This window comes from Lithobates pipiens, unplaced genomic scaffold, assembly GCF_037356315.1.
Source record: "Lithobates pipiens isolate NorthernLeopardFrog02 unplaced genomic scaffold, aLitPip1_a1.2 Scaffold_13, whole genome shotgun sequence".
Classification (NCBI taxonomy): Eukaryota; Metazoa; Chordata; class Amphibia; order Anura; family Ranidae; genus Lithobates; species Lithobates pipiens.
The window spans coordinates 112,434,128-112,450,327 of record NW_027507718.1 but is presented as its reverse complement, the minus strand read 5'-3'; the positions used below and the strand labels follow the sequence as shown (position 1 = coordinate 112,450,327).

Below are 16,200 nucleotides of genomic sequence, written 5' to 3'. Positions count from 1 at the left end.
AGACGAGGGAATTCCACCCCTGGAGGTAATCCATAGAGTCAATCCGGTCTTTTCTTCAGTCTGATCTGGATCAACATGTGGCCTTGAGTACCATGCAGTTTTGGTAAATTTTACCAAGCTAATTTTCCAGGCTTATTTGATGCCAGTTTCTGGCATAAAGTGCTTTAAGCTGTTCTGTAATATCCATTATTGGAGTACAGTACATAACATAAATCCCGCCCCTGTTTTTTTTTTTTTTATGGTTAATTTCTTATTGCTTTCTGACAAAACTGGACATGCTGGGAGTCAGAGGGGTTCTACTGGGCAGGCCTTACATCTTTGCCATTGTTCAAATCTCTTAAAGGTGGCAGCATGATCTATGGTGCAAGACTAAAGCTGGCCATACATGGATCAAAATTCAGCCAGTCAGCAAGAACTGGCCACATTTTGTTCCTGTTCACGAGAAGTTGATCGATCAGTTAACTTCTCACGAACGGGACTGCTGGAGAATTTCCATTCAGTGTACCCTGACAGCAGGGAGGAGGCAGATTCTCCCCGCTGTCTGAATACATTGACACTGTGTGGATTTCTGCATCCACACCGAATGTGTGGACTGGGGAGTCGGTTTAGTTTTTTTTTTCTTCAGTTGAATGGCTGAAGGAAAGAAACTGACCCATGTATGGGCAGCTTTAGAGCCTCTGTCCCAGTCTGTCTGTCTGTCTGTCTGTGGACTTTAAGAAAAGGATTGAATAGGTAGGTCAAAACGAATCAATGTGCTGCTCATGAGGTGACTGTCTACAAATGGATAAGTCAGTAGCAAGAGATCACAAATGCTCTAGTAGCCCTAGCCTAAAGGTGTGTGTGTTTAGTGTATACAGTGTATATATATATATATATATATATATATATTTAATTCTACACAGCCCTGTAAAAATGCTGCGTATTTAAAATGTAAAAAAAATCTGACTAAGATAAATCACTTCAAAATTGTTTCCACCTGTAATGTGACCTATAATCTGTGCAAATTTAATTAAAAGAAAACTGAAATCTGTAAAGGGGGATAAAACACTTACAAAAACATCCAAGCCTGGCTACATTTGATAAAAGGCTACATCAAGCCTGCCAAAAGCAGGTGGAAAAATGTTTTCCGGTTACCTTTCTGCATGAAAGTAACCCAGTGCATACCTCCAGATGAACAGAAGAATGGTTTGACCAGAAGAACAACTTTTTGGAATGGCCCAGCCAGAACCTGGACTTGAATCCAATTGAAAATCTGTGGTGTGATTTAAAAAGTGCTGCGCACAGGAGATGTCCTCACAATCTCACAGATTTTGCATGTTTTTGCAAAGAAGAGTAGAAAAAATTCCCCAAGGCAAGAGCTGCCATTCTGACAGACGCCTACCCCAAAAGACAGAGTGTGGTCATAAAATCAAAAGGTGCTTCAACAATGTATTCAAGTGTGTGCACATTTATGCAACCACATTATTTTTAGTTTTAGTTTTATTTTTCCCCCTTAAATATTTCAAATTTTTTTTAATTGTATTGCATATATTATAGGTCACATTAACCACTTCCCGACCAGCGCACGACGATGTACGTCGACAGAATGGCACGGGCAGGCATGTTGGCGTACAGGTACGTCCAATATTCGATGCCGCCCTGCCATCGGCGCGCTCCCGCGCTGGTCGAGACCCCCGTGAGTCCGGTCGCGGGACCCGCGGACTCGATCGCCGCGGGCATCCCCGCGATCGTCTCACGGAGCGGCCGAATGGAGGAAATGCTGTATAAACAACATTTCTCCATTTTGCCTAGCAACTAGTGACGCTGATCTCTGCTCCATGTGATTGGAGCAGAGATCAGTGTACACTAAATGAAAGCCCAACCCCACCACAGTTAGTAACACACCCCTAGGAACACTTAACCCCTACACTGCCACCCACTGGTTAACCCTTTCACTGCCAGTGTCATTTACACAGGAATCACTGCATTTATATAGCAGTGATTACTGTATAAATGACAATGGTCCCAAAAATGTGTCAAAAATGTCCGATGGGTCCCCCACAATGTCGCAGTCACAATAAAAATCACAGATCGCCGCTATTACTAGTAAAAAAAAAAATAATAAAAAATTATTAATAAAAATGCCATAAAACTATCCCTATTTTGTAAACGCTATAACTTTTGCGCAAACCAATCAATAATCGCTTATTGCGATTTTTTTTTTACCAAAAATATGTAGAAGAATACGCATCGGCCTAAACTGAGGGAAAAAAAATGTTTTTATATATTTTTGGGGGATATTTATTATAACAAAAAGTAAAAAATAATGCGTTTTTTTCAAAATTGTCGCTCTATTTTTGTTTATAGCGCAAAAAATAAAAATCGCAGAGGTGATGAAATACCACCAAAAGAAAGCTCTATTTGTGGGAAAAAAAGGACGTCAATTTTGTTTGGGAGCCACGTCGCACGACCGCGCAATTGTCAGTTAAAGCGACGCAGTGCCGAATCGCAAAAAGTGGTCTGGTCTTTGACCAGCAAAATGGTCCGGTCTGCAAGTGGTTAAAGGTGGCAAAAAGTGATTTATTGATAGATGGATATAAATATAGATCACCCATAACATTATGACCACTAGCAGGTAAAGTGAAAAATTGATTATGCCTTTACAGTGCCATCTGAAGGTGGGTGGGATATATTAGGCAGTGAGTGAACATGCTGTCCCTGAAGATATGTTGAAAGCAAAAAAAAGGGGCAAGTGTAAGGATTTGAGCGACTTTGATGTGGGCCAAATTGTAATGGGCAGACAAATGGGTGAGATAATTTCCAAAACTGCACCATTGTGGGATGTTCCCGGTCTGGTCAGGACATACCAAAATTTGTTGAAGGATTAAACACCAGCGACAGCATCATGGGCAGGCAAGACTCACTGATGCATGTGGGTTGCGAAAGCTGATTTGTGTAGTCTGTTCCAATAAAAGAGCTACTGTAGCTCAAATTGCTGAAAAAGTTAATGGTCGTTCTGATAGGAATGTTTCGGAACACACATTGCATCAGTTTGTTGTGTTTGGGGCAGTGTAGCTGCAGACTGGTCAGGGTGCCCATGCTGACCTGTGCCCACAGCCAAAAGCACCTACAAATGGGCACATGAGCATCAGAACTGGGCCATGGAGTAGTGGAAGAATGTGGCCTGGTCAGATGAATTCAAGAATGGCTTGGGAAGCACAACAAGTTTGAGGTGTTGCCTCCATATTCTTCTGATCTCCATTCAATAAAGCATTTGTGGGATATGCTTGGAAAAACAATTCTGATCCATGGAGGCCCCACCTCGCATCCAGGACTTAAAGGACCTGCTACTGACTGGTGCCAGATATCACATCATATCTTCAGAGGTCTAGTAGTGGAGTCCATGCCTCGATGGGTTATGATGGGTGGTCATACTGTTATGGCCGATCTGTGTATATGTATATATGTGTGTGTGTGTGTGTATATGTGTATGTATATAATATACATACAGGGCTCAAAATGTCAAGTTCTGAGTTACTTGCCACCAGTTGCCCCACCCCTAAGTCTGCCCCTAAACAACCCTCTCATATAAATTATCTCATGAAATTACACTGTTAAATATTTTATGCAGAATTAAGTTCCAAAAAAATAAATATTAACAACTTCTTTAACAATATTAACATGAAGCATATCAGTACCCATCAGTGCATCCTTATCAGGGCCCATCAGTGCATCCTTATCAGTGTCCATGAGTGCAGGGTATCAGTGCCACCCTATGAGTGCAGGGTATCATGCAGCCTCTCATTGCCCATATGTGTAGCCTCATCAGTCATCTATGCCCAGCAATGCACCAGGGAGGAATCGGGCGGCCGGATGACACAGAGCAGTATCTCCCTCTGAGACATGGCTTGTATAGGAATAGCCGTGCTGTCAAATGAAGTTCTGCCTCCTGGAATCCAATAGACGGCATACTGGTCCAGTGACGATCCGGGACTTTGTTTGACATCGGCCAACTATTCATATACAAGCTGTGTCTCAGTGGGAGGTCCCTGAACTGTGTCCTCCGGATGCATGATCCTTCTGACCGTTTCCTGGTTGCTGCCAGAAGCTGTGCGGACTTTTGTACAGGACATCAAAGCGACCGGGAGGGGGGGGATGTGCGTCAGGGAACTCCTCCTCCAGGCCACTCTGATGGCCACACCACTTCTGCCATAAGTGATCAGCCTGGTCTGCCCCTGCTCCTCACTCGCTTTCTGCTAAATTCCACTCGCAAAATGCGAGCACGCGAGTGACATTTTTGAGGGCTGTGTATGTGTGTGTGTGTGTGTGTGTGTGTGTGTGTGTGTGTGTGTGTGTGTGTGTGTGTGTGTGTGTGTGTGTATATATATATATATATATAATTGCCACTCATTTTCATGAATTTTCTGTTTTTAGCATCATAGGTGAATTAGAAACAATGTAATTTTACCCAGCAAGTTCAAAATCCTCAAATCCTCTTTCTTCTTGAGAATAATAAATGAATGCCATGTAAAATATTATCTTATTTATGGGTTATCATGCTGTACAAAAATAGAAATTGAATGGAGTGTCAGGGATTTGTGGTTTGCACTTTCACAGTATCTCTTGGTGAAGAAACACCCTTGTGTAGTATAGAGACAGTGCAGAATGCAGGTAGAATAGATGGCATGCCTGGGAACGTATGTTTTCTGTTTTGTGTATTTGTTTCTATAGCAATAGGCGAGGAATTAGACTAGGAGTGGACTCAAAATTTCCATGAGTCAAATTCTGAAGTGTGAGAATGAAAGTTAAATATGCTTTGTTGTGCATTGCGGATATGTGTCTTTCCATTGTCTCAGCTACTGTAAACGTTTTTACTTTTTCTGATGGCTGTTTTCAAATATGCAGCACTGTGAAAAATACACTCATGGCAGCTTTGAATTTTACTTTTCAAAAAAAAAGTATCTATTTTAGAGAATTCCCTGACTATTAACTGAACCACAGCCACCCACACACTGCATGTTCTGTCTTAAGCACATGCGGCAGTGGCCTGGATATCTTTTATTACATATATTTATATATTATATATTTATTTTAGTCACCCACTTAACAACCAATGTAATTGTTACAGATGGTCTGGTCTGCATGATCTTTGAATATATGTATATCAAGATGTACTGTTTTCTTAATATTGGTAGTGTAAGAAAGGGATTGCATCTAGTTTGCCCTTCTGTTGATTTGTTTTTTTTGTTTTACATTTACTTTAATTAAAGGGGTTGTAAACCCTTGAGGTTTTTCACCTTAATGCATTCTATGTATTAAGGTGAAAAGCCTTCTGTAGTGCAGCAGCCCCCCCCCCCCCCCTTTACTTACCTGTACTCCATCGTGACTGGGAACGAGCAGAGCAGCTCCTGCTGCTGTCTCGGGTCCTCATTGGCTAGATTAATAGCAGCAGGAGCCATTGGCTCCAGCTGCTGTCAATCAATTTGAGTGACATGGAGGGTGGGGTCAAGTACTGCTGTCTGTGTCAATGGATGTAGCAGCAGGACTCAGGAGCGTGCACACCAGATTGCCCCCATGGAAAGCTTCTCTCCGTTGGGGGCACTCAAAAATAGGAGGAGCTAGGGGCACCACTGAGGGACCCCAGAAGAGGAGGATCGGGGCTGCTCTGTGCAAAACCCTTGCATAGAGGAGATAAGTATGACATGTTTGTTTTAAAAAAAAGATGAAAAAAAGAGAACCTTCACAACCCATTTAAACTGTGACAAGACTGAAGTCATGCTTATTGGCACCCTCCATCAATTATGTAGGGCCAGTCTTAATAGATTATCTATAGATGGCACTGTACTTAAACTTCAGTCTAAATTGAAAAATCCAAGGGTGATATTTGATGGTACCTTTGATCCACATGTACAAAATGTTGTCAGAACATATGTTTTTCACTTGAGAAACATTGCTCGTCTGTGTCCTACGCTATCATACACTGTAGCTGAAAAGCTGATCGTTACATTTTGTGTTCTCCCTACTGGACAAGTGCCGCGCTTTAGGTCAGGTGTACCTAACTCCACTACTAATCAACTACAATATGTAGAAAATTCTGCAGCCTGAATTCTCTCTAGGTCTGGTACAAGTGATCATATTACCCTTATACTGGAGTCTTTGCACTGGCTACCCATCAGGTTTCGCATAGACTTTAGGATCCTCTTGCTCACCTATAAGGCTCCTCATGACTTGGCACCCCATTATCTGTCTGAACTTTTATCAACGTACCCCCGCTGCTCAAATTCTGGTCTTCTGTGTGCGTCCTCTACTCACCTACACTCGATGGAAGACAGAACCATCTCCTGCTATGTTCCAAAACTTTTTAATTCACTTCCAGCAAACATCAGAGAGTCATCTTCTCTAAACTCATTCAAATCAAATCTAAAAACTTTTCTTTAGGCAAGTTTTCATGTAAATGTTCCTTTTATATGAAATAAAGTTTAATATTTGTAGCAATATGCAGGTGAATGTGTACTTGTTCCTCCATGTTTCCTGGATGGTAAGTTAGTGATGATGTGTATGGCCACCATTTTGGTTGATTTTAGCAAGTTAAAAAGGATGTCCAGCTTTCTGGTTTTGTTTATAAGTGTGTTTTATGTTACACCCATATTTAGCATGTAATGTGAAACATGGTCACAGCCCGCAGAGCCAAACAACCAAACAGCCCCTCCTCTACAAAATCTGGGGATTCTTCTCCCTGCTGGCAACTGTTATGGTTTGAATTTGGTGTAGCTCCATTCTGTGTTGTTTTGTATATCCCCTCTGGAAATCTGCACAATGTGCAATTTCCAGAAATATTATTTGCCTCCATATGTTAGGTTCATTACCAAAAAAATAATAAAAGAAAACATTGGGCCTTATTTGTGTGTGTGTGTGAGAGATGAAGTGTGTGTGTGTTGTCCTATACCAACAATTTGTTCTTCTGGAGTGAGTGAGTGTCTGGCTGGTTGCAATTTAGATGCATAGACTGTGTGAGGCAAGATTTGCAACAGATACATTCATAAATTGGGTATCCTTTTGTGAGTACTGAAAAACTGAAACATTTAGAAGCCAGATCAAAGTCCGTAGTGATTTTGAATTGTATTGCTATTGCCCAACAGTAGCACATCCTACCTCACCATTGTCCCTATCAAAATATAAAAGCCAACCTTTGCCCTATAACCAGTATTTCCAAGAAACAAGGGTCTTAAAGAGGAAGTAAACCCTTCCAAACAACTTGGACCTATAGGTAAGCCTAGATTAAGGCTTACCTGTAGGTCCAAGCAATATCTCCTAAACCTATATGGTTTAGGAGATATTTGCCCGAAAATGGGCACCGCTGTCTACGGCGCATGCGCCGTAGACAGCGGCGCGCATGCGCACTAAATGCAGCAAATCCAAGAATGGATTTGCCAAATTTGTCGACTCCCGTGCGCATGCGCGGGAGTGACGTCATCGCGGCTTCGCCGTATGACAGCGGCGGAGCTGCGAGGCGCGACTCCCGTGCGCATGCGCGGGAGTGACGTCATCGCGGTTGCGCCGCTGTGATTCGTCGGAGCTGCGAGACGCCACAAGCAACATGGATGCGGCGGACTACAGGGGACAGCGGCGACTTCGCTGGCTCCTGTGTCAGGTAAGTGACACATAATGAGCTACTATGCGATGCATAGTAGTCCATTATGCTTTACCTTTGCAGGGAAAAAAAGAGGAAGTAAACCCATCAGGGTTTACTTCCTCTTTAATGTACAGTACACACAATCCAGGAGCTCAAATAAACGAGATCTGCATCTTGGTGAATCAAGCATCTGGACAGTATGTACACCAAAAACCTTGTTTCTCTATTCCTCATGATAACTCTAAAGACCTGTTCACACTGTGTGCAGTTACCTGCATTTTTCTTCATTGATAAATGCAGTTAACTGCAATGACACAAAAATCAATAGTTTTCGGTGTTTTATGTTTGCATAAGAACACAGTAGTGTAGTAGGTAGCACTTTCGCCTAGCAGTAAGAAGGGTCGCTGGTTCGAATCCCAACCACGACACTACCTGCCTTGAGTTTGCATGTTATCCCTGTGCCTGTGTGGGTTTCCTCCGGGTACTCTGGTTTCCTCCCACACTCCAAAGACATGCTGGTAGGTTAATTGGATCCTATCTAACTTGTCCCTAGTATGTATGAATGTGAGTTAGGGACCTTAGATTGTAAGCTCCTTGAGGGTAGGGACTGATGTGAATGTACAATGTATATGTAAAGTGCTGCGTAAATTGATGGTGCTATATAAGTAACTGAAATAAATAAAAATAAAATAAGAACACAATGGGGTTTAATTATTAAAGCTGGAGAGTGCTCATGCCCCAACGCCTATACATATTGCATAACACACCAATGGTGATACCATTAAAATTGTTTAGAATTATTAAATCCATTTTCAGAGGCTTCATTTGGTTATATAAACTCCCAAGGATAAAATTAGAACAACTACAAAAAATCTAAGGAAGCAGAGGGCCTTGCCTTTCTTAATCTATGGGCCTACTACCTGGCAGCTCAGGCACAACACATGGCCCAGGCTATGCCTGAGGAGACGGGAGGAGGCGGGGAGCATACCATCTGAACCCATTAGGGCCCTGATGTGCTATGCATCAGGACAGGAAGATTTACCCACTGGTATGGAGGCCCTAGCATACGCAAAATCAAACAAACGATTCCCAACATATGTTATAATGCGGAAGGTATGGAATAAACTTAGACAGCTGCAGGAGGTGGAGGGCTTTACCGAGTACAGTCCAATATGGGTAAATAGGTACCACGAGGAGCTACTATTGCTGGATTGTAGTGCTCGGTGGAAGAGGTACGGAGTCACACACATGAGACATATTTTTACAGTGGGAAAACTGATTCCCTTCCCTGAGTTGAGGGAGAAATTTCACCTCCCACAATCAATGCTCTTCCACTATTTGCAGTTGCAACATGCAATGAAAGCACAGGTGGGGGACCCCATGGACTCTTTTACCGACCCTGATCATTCGATACAGGGTGGATGTGGCACAATTTCAGGGCTTTATTTCCAGAATATACTCTATGGTACTCAATATTTTGCTGGGGGGATTTCCACAGACTGCTTCGAGGAAATGGGAGAGTGACGTGGGGACATTCGAGAACGAGCAGCAGGTAGGAGGCACTCCAGACAGTACAGGATTGCTCAGTTAATGTGGCCAAGATATTATCTCAATTATACATTGTACTCAGAGTACACTTTACGCCCGACAGACTGTTCAGAATGGGAGTAAGAACAGACTCCAACTGCCCTAGGTGCGCGAGAGAGCATGGGGACTTGATACACCTGCTCTGGAGGTGCCCCAAACTACATTAATACTGGACGGGGGGTACTGGCCACTATCAACAGTGCATACCAGACCAACATACCCAAAGCCGCGCCTACTGGGGATACTAGACGACATTCCCATGGAGGACAATACCAGACTGGCTGTGGCCAGGACCTTGTTTCAGGCTCGCAAGTTGATCATCTGGCATTGGAAGCCGGTTGAGCCTCCAGGGCTGAAGGAGTGGATTGCCCAAATGGGGGATACTATAAGGATGGAGATGTATATTTATCAGCATAGAGGCAGACCGGGAAAGTTTGATGGACTCAGGGCACCATGGCTGGACACACCCAGTCGATCTTGTCATGGACAGGATGTTAAGGTAAAAGACGGGCTTAAAGTAGGGCTTAAGCCTGGAGGCCACAAAATTGAGAGGCACCCACCATACGCAATTCTGAATGTAAGGCGCATGAAAGAAACCACAATGACAAATAAATATACGATATGTACTAGATAGGCCGAATTGGTATTGGAGGCGGAGCGACACGTTAGATTATACCTCTTGCATGATTGTATTGTATGACAGAATATTTGCTTGGGATGAAGAGCTGTAAAAAAAATTTATATCTGTATTGTTACTTAATAAACATCTTTTGGTTTAAAAAAAAAAAAAAAAAAAGCTGGAGAGTGCAAAATCAGGCTCACTTCTGCTTAGAAACCAATCCGCTTCTAACATCAGCTTGTTCAATTAAGCTTTGACAATAAAACCTGGAAGCTGACTGATTTCTAAGCAAAAGTGGGCCTGATTTTGCACTCTCTCGCTTTAATAAATAACCCTCAGTGTTTCCCTGCATTCCAAAGCTGTGAAATATTATGCAATGAGTTCAAAAACAAAAACAAAAGAACAGCTGTGTAACATGATAAAGCACGCATCATACCACCCCCAACCGCACCTCTCTGCAGTCCAAAATGGTTTAGCATGCGGGCAAGTGTGAACGGGCCCTCAGTAGAAACAAAACTGATTTAGTTTAACACATCCACTTATAAGGGTCATGCAAGTAAGCTGCTTATTAGAATAATAATTTTAGTTAATAGACTTTATTTTGAATTTTTTTTTTTTTTGGCAAGTCCTTTTTTTATTCCTGTGTTTATAGCAGACTCTAACTGTATCTGAGCACCAAAAACTAACACTGTTTAATTAATTTTTAATATTCACAGCAAAATAGCCCATCCACCCATGTTTCCATGTTTATTTTGTTTAGGGATCACTTTGAAAAACACCCCCTAGCATTTCCAGCTGTTATCATCTGCATCTGCCCTAACACAAGATGGTGACACCATCTGTCCTTAGCTAAGGCATGCAAGCAGGAGGATGTGCTTAGCTGAGAAAGCCCTTTCTCCCCTCCTCCAGATGAAAGAAAACTAAAATGCCAATGAAGACTCAATATGACACCATATGCCTAGGTCAAAAAAACAGGAAGCAATTTTGAGCTCTTTGTGTGTCCAGTTAAAGCAGTCCTACATTCATTTTGATGTTTTTCCAACGCATGGTAACCAGCCCCACCCAGGGTAACCCCTGCTTTATCCAACATTTCATTTATTGTCAAAACCCAACAAAGTAGAATGCATTAAAACACGCATGAAAAACCTAGCCGTGCACATAGAAAGGTGTAAACCCAGTCTTATATGTATACTTATTGGTTATTTATTTTATAAAATGAGAATTTTTTGTCTTCCTCACAGATTTCATACCTTCGCTAAAGTCCCTTTTTTTCGAGTACTTGTTTGCGGTGGTGATGGTACAGTTGGTTGGGTGCTTGGTGCACTTGAGGAAATCCGCCACAAATTGGTATGCACAGAACCATCTATAGCAGTCTTACCTCTAGGAACAGGTAATTCTACAACAGTTTGATGATGTAGCAGTTGCTTTCTAGAAGAAAATGCTCCCAAAAAAGTCTTATATACACAATATGTGTGTATGTGTAATATATATAATTTATTTTTTTACACACTGGTCATTACCAACGTTCCCCTTTGGAAAGTGTCTAGGTAGATTCTAAGGTTGCCTTATTTTGATTCAGCTAAACCAAACACATGTCCAGTAGTGGAAATAGGCGTGGACAAAAAGTTCTAATTTAGCCTGAATACCCTAATCATGGTGGACAAGGTAAAATTGTGTCATTCTGGACAGAAAACTTATTTTAATCACAATACCTTTTTGATTTATGTGGGTTTTTTTTAGCAACCAGATGTGAAACACGACCATTTTTGGAAATCACTTTTACTGATACTGTGATATGTTATAAATGTCTGTATACTACACTAGGGAGGCTGCCAACAATTTGCAGGATACAGTCAGAAACTACCTACATGTTACAAAAGACTGTTAGAAATGACTACCATGTAATAAGAGTCTGACAATTTTGCAAAAAAAGAGGAGCGTTTTCTGAGTATTATATTGTGTGAGTTTATGAAGGCTTAGCAAAGGCCCTCTACATTTTTCTTGGCAGCTTCTCATGCATAAGAACCAAGATTGCTACAAACTAGCTGCCAATTTAACCTTAAGGGAGGTCGACAGAATTTACAGTATTAAGCAAAAATGATAATGCTCCAGCACACAACTCAAGGGCCCTACACAGATTTTCTTGAAGGCTTTAAATGAATTGTACAAAAAGATTTGGTATCTGGTAATCTTCGTTACAAGTGTTTTAACCCTTTTGGACCAGAGCAATTTTTAAATTTCCACTTACAGCGGTACTCCACTTACAGACGGCTCCTACAGGCACAACAATGTACGTGACCACTTCTGTGTACAAGACACATTCGCACAGGACTCTGTATAGAGGGAAGGATCTCTTTCTTCTCCCTGGAATAAAGATTGTTAGTAAAAAAAAAATTCCCACACTTAACCCCCTGAATACCCGAAGATGTTAACCCCTTCCCAGCCAGTGTCAGTAGTCATCACTGTATTAGTGTCACTGGCGATGTCAGTGTCAGATTGCCTGCCACACTACCAGTCCCACTTTAAGTCGCTGATCACCGTCATTACTAGTATTAAAAAAATTTAATAAAAGAAAAGAAAAATTCCATATATACCATGGAGTTTTGTAAATGATATTATTTTCACACAAACCAATCAATATACACTTATTGGGAATTGTTTTTTACCAGAGACGGGTAGCAGAATAGATTTTTGGTCTAAATTCATAAAGAAATATTTATTTTTTTGTTATTTTTAATATTTTATAGCAGAAAAAATTTAATTGTGTATGTGTGTGTGTGTGTGTGTGTGTATATATATATATATATATATATATATATATATATATATATATATATATATATACACAGTGCCTTGCGAAAGTATTCGGCCCCCTTGAACTTTTCAACCTTTTGCCACATTTCAGGCTTCAAACATAAAGATATAAAATTTAAATTTTAAATTCAAACTGTAGCACTGACGTAGGTAATTTTTTTTTATTAAACTTTAAGATAAATGTAGAAAGTTAGTTTAACTTTAATTATAAAACGTATCTAGTATATTGACTGTCAGTCACTTTATAGTAGGCATCACTTAGCTAGCTGACTAGCCAGTCACGCAGACATATCAGAGTGTTTACATTTTGTTTTGTTTTTTACATTAATGTTAAAAACGGAGGCTATCAAATTTGCCTACACTTAGCTCACTGAATGATCCCAGTTAACCACATCCATATTTACCATCAGTTATAGGCTGTCCAATGAAGTCACAGACATCGACGTCACCGAACTCTTCCCCGCTTCCCTTTGTTAGCAGACGGAGGCACTTGGGGAAGGGGGGAGGAGTCCGGTGACGTTTATGTCCGTGACGTCACTGGAACTCCCTGAAGACCCGGAAGCCGGCAGAAAGGTGAGTATCGATCAAAAGAAATAATGATTAATTGAGACATTAATCTTTCATTTTCCCAGCCCCAATATATATAGTTTTTTTTTTAAATAATAATAAAAAAGCCCGGTGGTGAGCAAATACCACCAAAAGAAAGCTCTATTTGTGTGTAAAAATGGTTTGGGAACTGCTGTTGGAAATCACAGGCCCCATACAGCCTTGCTGAAATGCCAAGGATGTGATGCTTTACTCTGAAGCCATGACATGAAATTATACCACCATTGAACAAGACCCATTCAGTTGAATAGCAAGTGCCCCTCAATGGCATTCAAAGCATGTGTTTGCGGTGCACTAGTGCAGGATTAAAGCAGGCGGTGAGGAGGCATTATGCCTGCTCCCCTCCTGTCAAATTCCCACTGAAGAGCGTTCCACATACTGAATGCTCTTCAGAGAGCAAAGCACATTTAAGCAAATCCTTAATTTTTTTTCAAATAATTTTTTTAGAATTTTTTAATTTTTTAGAATTTTATTTTTACATTTTTAAATGCCCTGTTGGGAGAGGCTTTTGGTGTCAGGGGTTTAAACAGGCCCCTGAAGTCTAACATTTGAGACCAAGAACAGGGCCTGAGAACAGAGATTTCCTAGTCCCTTTCTCTGTAACCTCAGCTGCACTTGACAGTGAATGAATTGGAAGGATTTTGAGACTTCCTGTTCATTCACAAACCAAAGCATAGTAAACAGTTTACTACGCTTTGGTGGTGAAAGTGCACAGAAGCGATTGGTACCAACCACTCACTGTGTTCATTCAGGAACATAAGAGGACAGTTAATGGGACATATTTACTGGCTCTCCATCCTAAAAAAATCTCCCGCAGCACATGCCAGCTGAATAGAAAAGGAGGGAAGCCGGTACTGCTGTAGGGGAGGGGGGCCTGGACAGCAGGGGGGTGGGGACACAGTTAACAGCCCCCCTGCAGCAGGGGAGATACTGTACACAAACCTTTCAGTTTTGATTGAGAATCCCCCGGGTAGCTGTATATAACTTCTAACAGTAGTGTATTCCAGGGTACAAACAGCTCACATTTAGATCACCATAGTAGTGATCTATTGCAGCAGCTAGAGGCTGGACATAGTAAAAATTTGTAAAAACTTCAGAAGCCCAGGAGCTGACTATGCAGCAAAAAAGGTGCAGTCTGTAATAGAATTATTCTTTTATAGAGAATCTGCAGTATTTTGAATTCTTTTATTTATTTATTTATTTATTTTTTTGAGCAAGTCATAGAGTCATATGTTTAATAACTGCCTCAGATATTCACTGCTTCATGTACTTGATGTTTCACGGCAACCATTTCTCTTCTAGGTAATGATCTGGGTAGAGTCCTGCGATGGGGAGCGGGTTACAGTGGAGAGGATCCATATTCCATCCTTCTATGTGTTGATGAAGCAGAAAATGTTCTTATGGATCGCTGGACAATACTTCTTGATGCTCAGGAGGTTGTTGACTCCATGGAAAATGGTATTTCAGAACCTGAGCCACCAAAGGTATATGGTTTCTTTATTTCTTTGCAAGGGTACCTGTAAATTTGAATCTAATGTCCAGAATTCAGAGGCCTGAGTGAGCTGTGTGCCTAAAGTAACATAAAGGTTAATTTTAGTCTTAACCACAATAGATGTTAAGCCTCTGTGGGTGCAATCCTTTACTGCGTTTTTATTTTCTGGTGTAAGAAAGGTAACTGCACTATCAGCCTGTGCGGTCGCCTTACTTTTGTTTTTTTATTTATAGCCAGCTTTATGCAGCACATTTCCTTCTCTAGGTCCTCCCCACTCAGGAAATAGGTTACGCCTATTCCATGTAAACAAAGGTACAAAAGCCATGAAAAAATGCATAAAAAGAGGTATTGTGCTGTACCTAAGTACATAGCTCACTTGGCCTTGACTTTCCAGATTAATTCAGTATTTAAGTGGACGTCCATGATCAAATTAAAATCCCTGCATCTATAGCTACCAACATTCTAACACTAATCTCTTTTGCCCTGAAAAGGAAAACTCCCTATACATACCTTTTTAACAGGCAATCCGACCCGATCTCCAGTGGCGGAAGCTCTGATCCCACGCTAAGCTTTCAGGCGCGGCTTCAACTGTGGAGGCGGGTGCAGAGGAAACGTCTGTCAGTGGAAGCCTCGTAGTAACTCTATGGGTGGTGTCACTTCCCATTTATTTCACAGCCGTTGTCGGTCGTTTCCTCTGCAGAGGTTAAGAGAGGGTTTATGGAAGAGGACAGGTACTTCCCTTTCAGGCCTGTTTTATTAAGCAGCTGGTCAGAAAGGGTGGTTGATGGATGTTTTGCTATCTGTGATGAGGAGACCTGAATACTGCCTGGAAGGCTCCATATGTGTACTTTGACCTGCTCTCCTGGCATCACCTTTCCCCGGGACCTGTCCGATCAGAACAGGGTGACCACACTCCCCGAATCAAGGAGTGCCACCACCCCCTGTCCATTGACCCGCACCATACACTTATGCGAATTCAGGCTGGTTGAAGCACATACTGCATAGGCATACATGGAATAATATTGACCCATGTCGCATTCTGTCAGCTCCTCCCATCTTGGAAACTGGGCTGCCACATGGCCCAGTTAGTTGCAGGAACAACAGTGAACCTCACAGGGTTCCCTTTCCCCCTGCCGGCTCTCAGGAGGGTTTGACACTGGGGTTCTTCTGGCAGTTGTGTTAACACCCGAGCAGGCGCCATACGGTCAACATGTGCCATCTTGGTGCTGGAACACACTTTCTTAGTTCAACCCAGCTCTCTGGTGACAGAAGGACCCTCATGAAAACTTTCCACACAGCTGTAGCATTTGACAACGGCTGTAGTGTTTGACAACAGCAGCCACCCAGGGGCTGAGGTTCCGACTGAGCCACCCATCGGTGGAGCTCCCTAGGAAGACCATGCAGAAAGAGGTTTGACCTCTAAGCCAGTCACTTCCAGCCTGGCTTGTATTTCTGCCTTTAGTAAGTTAT

General features: G+C 41.8%; 1 protein-coding gene across 1 annotated transcript in view; it reads left to right on the top strand.

Annotated features, from left to right (window-relative positions):
* Window positions 1-16,200, top strand: part of DGKQ (diacylglycerol kinase theta) — a 257,471-nt gene that overhangs the window by 210,607 nt on the left and 30,664 nt on the right. Inside the window, exons 17-18 of the mRNA XM_077475396.1 lie at window positions 11,060-11,208; window positions 14,541-14,722. Coding sequence (XP_077331522.1) covers window positions 11,060-11,208; window positions 14,541-14,722 — 331 coding nt within the window. The remainder of the gene's footprint in view (window positions 1-11,059; window positions 11,209-14,540; window positions 14,723-16,200) is intronic.